At 35.0% G+C, this 10105-nt stretch overlaps 1 protein-coding gene across 2 annotated transcripts in view; it reads right to left on the reverse strand.

Annotated features, from left to right (window-relative positions):
• Nucleotides 1–8658, reverse strand: part of LOC118187088 (axonemal dynein light intermediate polypeptide 1-like) — a 95688-nt gene extending 87030 nt beyond the window's left edge. For both annotated transcript variants that reach the window (XM_085817900.1, XM_035357270.2), the window contains exon 1: nt 8370–8658. In XM_085817900.1, coding sequence (XP_085674026.1) covers nt 8370–8477 — 108 coding nt within the window. In that variant the 5' untranslated portion in view covers nt 8478–8658. The remainder of the gene's footprint in view (nt 1–8369) is intronic.
• Nucleotides 8659–10105: the final 1447 nt, after the last annotated feature.

The following is a 10105-nucleotide window of genomic DNA, read 5'->3' on the forward strand; positions in this document are numbered from 1 at the left end:
CTTCCTGTTTTTTGGGTAGAAATTTATTATTTATTCAAAAATTTGACATATAGAGGTAAAAATATTAATCATTTCTTCTTATGTTTCCAAATCGTTACCCGAAAATACACTAAACATTTTTCTATAAAAAAAGTGCGTGTCTGAAATATTACCATAAAGTGATTATTTGTAGGTGCATTATTTTTTAAAACAATATTTTGTACAATGATGTTTTAAAGCTGCGAATTTTTTGTATAGCTTTATTTTCTACCAGGATACCATCTGTATTTCAGGATCTGTGGGTAATGTTTTTGAATTGGGATGTTTCCTTTTTTCATTCTTTTCTTCCACGATATCTTGTATTACGATTTTTCCCCTTGCATTGTTTCCTCCGTGACAAATTCGTCCGCAGTATTTTTGCCTCAATGCTTTCATTTGCAAATTTTTTCTATTCATATAAAATTTACGATTTCAATTAAGTATTAATTTAAATTACATTTACTAAAATTAGTTTTATCTTTAAGAATCTCCAAATAGATTGTCCTTAACAATGGGAAACGTATTTACAAAGAATCAAGATTATATACTTGAGTATAACCATTAAAATTGAGACCCAACAATAATAATTAATACACTCACAGTTAAAGTTCAGCATCATTGGGTAAAGCCACTATCAGACCGACATAATCCATAATACTCCTTTATTAGGCATACGTCTCACTAGAAAAGAAGTTTCAGATATATCTCTTTAATATCGTTCGTATGATTTGATGATTTGTTCTCGAGTCCTGCTGCGGAGACAGCCGCTGGCATGATCCCTAAACAAGCCGCGAATATAATCTATTGCATTGTTAACGGTCCATGTAATGGCAAATTCAAAAAGCTACAGTATTTCAAGCGTTTTAAATTATATCTAGACAACTATTGTTTTCTTGAGCTCCAAAATCATAGCAAAATAAGAATTTTGGCCGCTGAACTAAGCTGATCAAAATTCACGAGTTTGACACGTCTACTTTTTAGAGATTTTTGTTTGTTTCCCCCCCCCCCGAGGCGCGGTGAATTGTGATGCTGTTGGAATATTACGAAACCATTCGGCATACTATTCCGTCCAAGAGGCAAGGCCCAGAGAACTCAAGCAGACTCTTCTCTGTCTCTCCTCATATTTAAATCTTTTTTTTTTTTTTTTTTTCGTTACAGCGAAACCTCATTCTTTCCTTTACCACCGAAATTCGATGCCAATTGTCTTTGAAAAGCTCGAAGTCACCTCGGTTTTTCAACTGACATCACCCTGATTTTCCTGTTGGTTTTGTTAGAAAGTTAAGATCTGAGCCGACACGAACAGAGCAAGAAATTGCAAAGAGCTCTCGCGAAAAGAAATCTAATCTCCGTGAGAAAAATCTCCAAGTCCTAGCTTGCTTCAGACACTGAAACCTATCAGCTCCTTCACCCAAGAAAAAAGAACGCCAACTCTTCAGTTTAATTTGACAGGAAAGACGGCGAAAACTTTTCACTAGACTCTTCTCACGAATGACAGTTAACCCCCTAATATACTTCCGCTTCATCACAGCAATAACTGAACTGCTAAAAGGAATTCTCCAGCTTTTGCAAAACAGCTGCAAAAGACAAATCCCCATCTTTAGTTTCTTCAGTTAAAGAGATGTACCTTAAATTCTTGAGAACACCAAGAACATTACACTAATTGGAATTAAAAGAATTAAAGATTTCAATAATACATTAGAAATTTAAATTTCGCAATAATTGACAGTTTTTACGTTAATATAAATGTTTAGTTATAATTTGTGCACCACAGAAGCATTGCAAAAATCGTTAACGGAAAGCATTTAGCTGTCTTTGACGTTATATAACGATAGATATATAACGTATTATAACGATAGATTATATAACGATAGATATATAACGTATCGGAACAGTTGAAATGGCAGCATCACATTTCAATCTGACATCAACAAATTGTAAATTTATCTTGTTAAATATCAATCAGAATCAAGGTTCAGTGTTGTAAAAGGTGCAACTGAATTCTTCGTGTATAAATATTATACAACTGTTGGTATCAAAATTTCTCCGTATTCTCAGTTATCTATAAGAAGAAAAAGTGTGTGTGTGTTTTTTTTTCCCTTTCTTTTTTTTGGGGAGGGGACAGTTATCCATCGACTTCCTGAACCCACTTTCAAAGCTTTGTGATAATATCCAGGTGTTTTGAATGGCTTTATAATCTATCGGTAAATCTTCTCGAATTAACACATTTTATGCTTTTTAGATTAAGAGATCCCTCACACCTATCGATCTTTTGTCTCATCTATCCATTTTATTATGAATCATCAATATTAAATGGATTTTAGTACTTTATTTCCAGTGCAATTTACCCTTCCATTGCTAATAGTATTAAAATTTAATATTTATTAAAAATAACATCGCAAATTATGAATTCAAAGTATGAATACGTTTTAAGAACTTCTCCATTATTTCCTTTTCTACAGCTTCATTAGTCCCATAAAGAGACTTGAATATTATTCTATAATGCTCTTTAAACAATTGCATTTATTCATTATTTCGCTTAAAATTATCTTTTCCCATAAATTTAGCAAATTTCGAAACTTTTCTTTAGCAAAAGCCCAAACCATTAGGAAACTACGGCTTTTCATCTTACTGTAAATTTCATTTAAAAATCTTCTCTCCCTTCTTCACTGTTTATCGAACAGGAAATAAATTTTCGTTTCAACTTTTCTGTATTTTTCAATATTGTCTTCAACAAATTCCGGGAAAATAATAATTTTTTTCAATCAGTTCAGATTTTTCCATGCTGGCTTACGAAAACTCTTATATGATCAATCCGTTGTCAGGGATTACCTTGAATAAAGAAGGCGGCGAGATTTTTTTTTTTTTTCAGATCCGAAAGCTAGCCAATGAATGATCGTCAAAAGGGATAAGAAAAGGGGGACGATACTTCAGAAAAGCACCTAAAGACTAAGGAGGAGGAGCAAATTGTTTTCGATGATCATTATTTAAGAGTTTCGTTATTTATAGCAAAACTCTTAAACAACATCGATAAGCAAAGGATTTTATGAGGTTAAAGGCTTATCAAAAATGGAAAAGAAACGTAGTTAGAGTTTTGGAAGAAAAAAAAAAAAAAAAAAAAAAACAATAATTTCTACGTAAACGATTTTAAAATAATTTAAATTCGTATTAAGCGGTTAAAATAACATGAATTACTGCATCAAATGCAAAGGATTTTGGGGAAACAAACCGCCATACTTGATATATCGTTACTTGAAGTATCGTTGTATCCATTATATCCAGGTTTGACTCCAATATTATACAAGAGAAGAGACATTAATTATACTAAACAGAATTCTTTTTAAAAAATATTAAAAATAGTCTGTAAAGCTCTTCATCATCTCAAAACTTTGCTAGCTGATTATTTTGAATCAAAGCCCATCAGGTGCTGCAGCACCAAGCGGCAGAATTTAGGGGCTGTAAAATTTCGAAGAGGCAAAAGACACCAGAATTTAAGAGGTTAGGGAAGCATCCAGCAGTAGTATTTAGAACCCCAAATATTGCACAGGGTGGCAATATAAACCTAGTGAGGGACATAGCTGATAATCTAGACTTTATATTATAGTATTACGCAAGCGAGAGGAGCCCAGCTCCTCAATGGATTGAACAAAATAGTAAACATATCCTGTGTCTTATGATGAAAAGCCTCTAAGCGTTCAGGTGAGGAGGGGCATCTTTCATTTGTAAACGGGGCAAGTTTAACTTCTCTTTTCTTTCCAATAACATACACTACATACTTTATCGAGATTCACTCTCTCACCAAAGATTATTATTTTTTCCAAAATATTTATCTTTTTTCATTCGGAGTCCTTCTAAATATATCAGTGTTCAGGCTTTGAGTGCACTGTAGTTGAATTAACTTCTATTTAATCTCTAGCTGTTTCTGGTAGAAAAATTTTGTACCATTTTTGTTTTGGTTGATTATAGCAAAATTTAAATACATTGCATAATGCTGTTCGCCTCGATCATTTCGTGTTCGTATCATATTACATTATACATGTAGATTTTAAAATGAAGATCACAGAACAGGCAAACTTTTCATAAGAACCCTAATGAGTATATTCTGTGAAAACGCCGTTTTATCTCCATAAGAATTTTTTGATTTTCCTTTAATAATTTTGGAAACCTATAGTTTTCCTTTTAAGACCACTGACTAGTCTTCTTTTCTCATTTCTATTTGTGCAGTAGTACGCTGTTGTAATAACTATCTTGACATACAGTAACATCTCTTAAAATCAGAACCCAACTAACCTGTAATATGAAAATAACCTTTGAAGATATCAATTTAAATCCGAAATTTAGGCGTAAGAGATAAGTTAAAATGTGGAAAATATTTATTTTATGTTTTTGTCGCCCAAAATAGCAACCCTAATCAACTAATGGATCAAAGAATTATATAGAATATAAAGATGAACTACTAGTACCTTTTTATGCGTAGATATGTGAAATTTTAAGATAGTGTTCATCATTTCCAGAAACAATTCCCAAACGACACCAGATATGGTTTGGCTCTTGCTTGAAAAATTGCGAAGAACATTATTTTACATTACTTTTGGCGTAAATATCATGATGTTTGTATAGAAAATGAGTCTGGTGACGAAGATTCTTTTGGTTTTTAACGTGTTCGATGCTCGTGGCTGAAGTCCTGGATTTGGTTACGTGTTCGGAGAAAATTAGTATTGAGGAAGCTAAGGCGCAGGTTTGGGTGGATGTAAAACATTCTGTTTCTGCCACTTGTCAAATTGACGACAAGATAATCAATCATGGACTGGGAAAGGAGAGAGATAATGAGGAGGAAAGGGAGGATGAAGATGAAGACATACAGAGCAAGAACATTACGTGGAGAGAAGGTAAAGAAGGACTGAAGACTTCATAAGATAAGCTGAAAAATGTTCGTTTCTATGATAACATACTTTATGAAGCTTCATTGTATGCACAGCGAATTTTTAAAATTAGGACGAAAATCATGTCAGTAAGCAGATACTCAAGTTATAGTCCCCGACATTGAAAATGCAACACCAAGAAGGAGTGGCCAGAAATTGATGAAAGAGCAAACAGAGAGAGAGAGAGCAATGAACAATAAGTGATACTTATTTCGAAATGATGTGCATAATACCGAGCGAGAACAGCATTGGTTCAGTAGGTTGTAGGACAGTCGTCTTGGACGGCGATACATGAAGCAATACGTCTAGTACTCCGAGTCACTGAGACGACGAATGGTGTCTTGAAGAACGGTTCTCCATTCCTTGTCAACTATTAGCCACAGTTCGTCTTTTGAACGCGGCAATGGCAGGGTGTCCAAATGGTGTCCAATCACATCCCAAATATATTCGATTGGTGCGAGATCAGGAAAGAATGGTGACCACCTTACAGGGCACGTTGCCTGATGTGAGCAATGTCTGGACGAGCGTTATATTGCTGATAAAGGGCACTGGGTACTCCCTGAATATAGGGAAGTGTCAAGTACCGTTGGGCCGTCAAAGAGCCCTGAATACGAACTAGACGTCATCTGGAACCGTATGCAATTGCGCCTCAAACCATGATGCCGCGTAGTCGCGCGGTGAGGCGGTCCACAATTGCTGCCGGCTTGGACTTCTCCACATCGACACACTCTTACATTGGAGAAATAGACTATCATTGGAGAAATAGAAGCATGATTCATCTTAGAGCACGACGCTCTGCTATTCCATCGTACATATCGGCACCATTGCAGACGTTGGCGTCTATGATGTGGCGTCAATGGCAGTCTTCTTAACGGAAGGCATGAGTGCAGACCATTAGCCATCAATTGATCGCAAAGACTCTGGTCGTTATGATCATCCAGAGTACCTTGAAGATGCTACAGAATACAGGTAGAAGTGGCTTGCAGGTGCGCCTTCGCTTCTTGTCGGATGCCTCGATCCACGCGTTTTGTCATCACTCTGGTTGCACCGGCACTCCTCAAACTTGCCACATTTTCTTGTTCCAACCGTCCGTCGTCGCTACAGCCAGTCCATTGTGGACATGTCCAGGTGTGTGTCAGCTGAGATTTGCCCGTATGAACCAACCTGCCATTCTCAATCCGATCACCATGCCCCTCGTAAAATCACCTGTCTGCTGTACCTGCCTCCGTTGACGACGGCCTTGCATTCTGCTGTTACACGCGTCCTCTGAGGCAAGAACAAATTTTCTATGATTATTTCTGTAACAGAAATAACGGCACGAAAACTGAACATTCTGCGGGTTCCTTCCCTTGTATCTTCTTCAGCGTGCACTGGAGAGTTGCCCATTTTGTTCATTCGAATAACTTGGTGACGTGCGTCTACCCTGAAATTTGCATAATTTTCAGACCACCCCTTCTTGGCGTTAAATTGCCATTACACTAAGAAATACGTAATTTTCATGGGATAATAATATGTTATTTTAAAATGCTATTTAATTTTGGTTTTAAGAAACACAAAATAATGCAACAAATCGTGAAAAGATCCAAAAGCTATTTTTCGAGTTTTAAGAGAAATTGGTACTTTAGGTAAAGGATAAGTAAGCTTTCTGTTCTGGTTGACCGTCTGTTTACATCTTAGAAATTTCTTTAATATCAGAATGATTAACGTTCGTTTTCGGTAAAGTTTTAACATAAGACTTATGACCTTTTTTCATGCTCAATGATAGGTCCAGTTATGTGCAAGTGGGTGGAACACCAGAATTTCATTAATGGTTGCACAATAAAGCCTCACCACACAAATTATGCACTTGCCCGCTAGTTTTGATTGGAAGCATGACCTTTTCCCCTTCCAACAAATCATTGGATAGGTTTTCAGTACCCAAGACACTAGCGAACCGTCGGTCCGTTAGTATTTTGTATACCCCATACAGCACAGACACTATATACAAACATACATGCCTTTTCCATACTTTGAACCCGATCCCATCCGTAAATCAGATAGCGTCATTAACCACTTTGCCGATCAGGCGGTCCAGTTTGGTGACAGATAGATAGATAGACGTATAGAGGACACCTAATATCCACAAGTAGTAAACAGGTATAGTCTCTCCATGCTATTTCTCTAAGACAAAATATTAATTGATGGGGTACATTCTATTGTAGTACATACTGTTGCATTCTTACTATTCATAACTTTTATATAATAGTTAAATTTTGAGTAGTAATCAAATTGAAGAAATCATTATCAAAAAGTACATTTGTTATTTTACTTAAACTTTCTGGATTTTTCAGCGTAAGTGTAAATACGAGTATACTCATGACCAGTTAGCTACGTTTGAACGCAGAGACATTTTTATGTCCTTTAATTATAGACAACAAACAATCCGCAATATGTTTTACCATAATATCTCTATTTTTGTACGTAAACACAACATTAAAATTTGTTCGCACTGTAAGTATTTAAATTAGATTTTTTTTGTATGAATTGGCGTTAAATTAGCTACTGATGCTTTCTATTTAAAAGCTAAACACTTGATTTTATTCAAACTTAATATTTTATTGCAAAAGAGCAAAATATTATGATGGGTTTAAATTTTGACCAATATTCATAAAAAGGAGCACTAGCAAAAATTATACTGATGTCTTCTATCTATCTCCCTTTAAAATAATCTACTTTAATTTCCCTCCTAATTTTATATGTTGACTTCTATATTTCATAATGTTATTTTATTTCTAACTAGTTTGTCACTTAAAGTTGAAAAGAACTGAATTTAAAAACTTGTTATTGGCAGTGTTGTCAGGAAATTAGTTTGTACAAATATAGTCATACTTAGTTTAAAGGTCTTTGAGTTAAACATTGTATTATATTCCTGAATGACAAGTAATCCCGAATTCTTTCTGCTTATTGAGAAAATTATCTTTTGCTAGGCTATAAACACAACCAATTCTTTCCTTCTTTCGAACCACTACAAGTTTTAGTAACTTATTCCAGATTCTCTTCAGTTATTATTTTATTTTAGTTATGTAAAATAATTAAGATGAAGGAAATATTTTAAAATGTAGGAATAGAAGATAAAATATATATACAGAAATTCTACGTAAATGAGATCTAGGATTACGAGAGGAGGAGAATCTGCTCAACTTAACATGCATAGAATTTCATAAAATTATACGTTTGTCTTTATACATACAAATATAAAATCTAAAAGTGCCGTCAGAAGCCCTCTAAGGTATATAATTATTTCACTTATACTCTCAAGTCTTAAAATTTATATTTCATTTTAAATTCGTATCAGCTTATTATATCTTAAATTATATGAGAATGGAAACTGAAGTTTAGACATAAGCATCGGATATTACTTATAGTGTATGAAAGTATTAAGTAAATACTTACACGAGCTGCTTTTGAATCAGTTTCTTTTGTTGTCACTAAGGTTGGTGTTTCATATTTTACTAATGACAATGAAGGGGCTGCTATCATCTCACTCAGAGATGTCGCCATGTCTTTTCCTTCCAATGCGTTCGAGAACTGTTTTTTTAGTTCAAAATATACCAAATGGGAAGAAAACTGTATTAAAATCTACGCTGCATTAACAATTTTGCTGCATTCCTATCTTCAATGAAAATTCTTCGTGCCGCATGGTATCGATAAAGAATGGAAATTGTTGGAAAGAAGATTCGGACAAGAGACTCTTATATTGTTGTCATCGGTTACCGTGGCAACTTAACAGGACAACTTTTCGCGCCATTTCTTTCGTTCTTGGTCACACTTTACTGCATCACGTATTCCGACCTTGATGCTACTTTATCGTGCTAGGGACATCATATAAAAATGTATCCAAGGTCTACTTTCAGCTGAACTAAATGCATTCCTACAGTAATGAAAGCACTAATGATGCATGCTCTATGTTCATATAAATCGATTGTACTCAAGTATTGTTACTGATATCTCAGAAAGATTCAATCGATTGTACTCAAATAATTGCAGATTTCAGCTCAAAAATGTAGTTTATTTTTAATTCAACTGTTGATATGAATGTGCTTTTCATATGTTAAGTTGCTTCGCAGCACGAGCCAATTACTGTTAACTATACAGGAACCAAATATATTGTAAATATGCTATGTGGAAATGCTTAAAAAACTAACTTGTTATCTAAAGAGTAATTTAAATTGGCGTGTTATTTAATTAAAAACTCTATTTTTTTTTTTATTTGATGGAGCAAATTTATAGAATTCACCTACAGCTAACACAAGTGAAACACTTCTAGAAATTATAAGGTTATTATTTAAATTAATAAATTATTTATAATTTTAGCTTTTACTATAACTTCCTCTTTCCGTTTTCTCACCAGAATGTAAATGAGCTAGAGAGTATATAAGCTGAAGTTTTTGGAATTTAGCCCAACAAAGTTACGGGTAATGGGCAGCCAAAGAAGACAGAAAATTATCCAAAAACACAAAGACAACTACAGAGATTCTGCGAATGCGGCGACCAACCGAGTGAGCAGCAATGCCTGTTGGGAAGTCAACGAAAGAGAATCCCAGTTATGGCAGAGCCTTACAATGACGGGAAGAAGTTGGTGCAGACAAGCCAGAGTTTACGCGGAAAACGACCGAGGATGAAAAGTCCTTTGCGAATCAAAGAAGGGTTCCGACGGCACAAAATCTAGTAGCAAGATAATAGCCTGCTGCACCAGATTTTCCACAGTCCCAGGGGAAGTCCGGACGCATACGAGACAGGTGACAGGTGACGGAGGACGTGGACGCCTGGTGTTTAACAGAGGTAAACAGGCATATGTCCCGCGCCCTCCCCTATTTAGTGACAGCAACTCTCTGAGCCTCATGAGGCCACCTCGGGAGTTTATTGAAGAATTTTACGTAACTGTGTATAGCCAGGGGCGTCTTAAGAATACATTAGTTTTCCTCGATATGTGAATGATTTGTTACATCCTGGTTTGTTAAACACAAATTACAGCATATACAAACACATACACTTATACTTGCACATATAAAGACACATACAAAACACGTGTAAAACACATAAGAGCACATATATAACACATATAAAACATGTAAACACATTATAGAATAATAGAAATTAGATATTAGTTTGCACACACTTATTCAAGT

The sequence above is a fragment of the Stegodyphus dumicola genome, chromosome 6 (genome assembly GCF_044657685.1).
Source record: "Stegodyphus dumicola isolate Sdum_Otavi_A_Nest chromosome 6, ASM4465768v1".
Lineage (NCBI taxonomy): Eukaryota > Metazoa > Arthropoda > Arachnida > Araneae > Eresidae > Stegodyphus > Stegodyphus dumicola.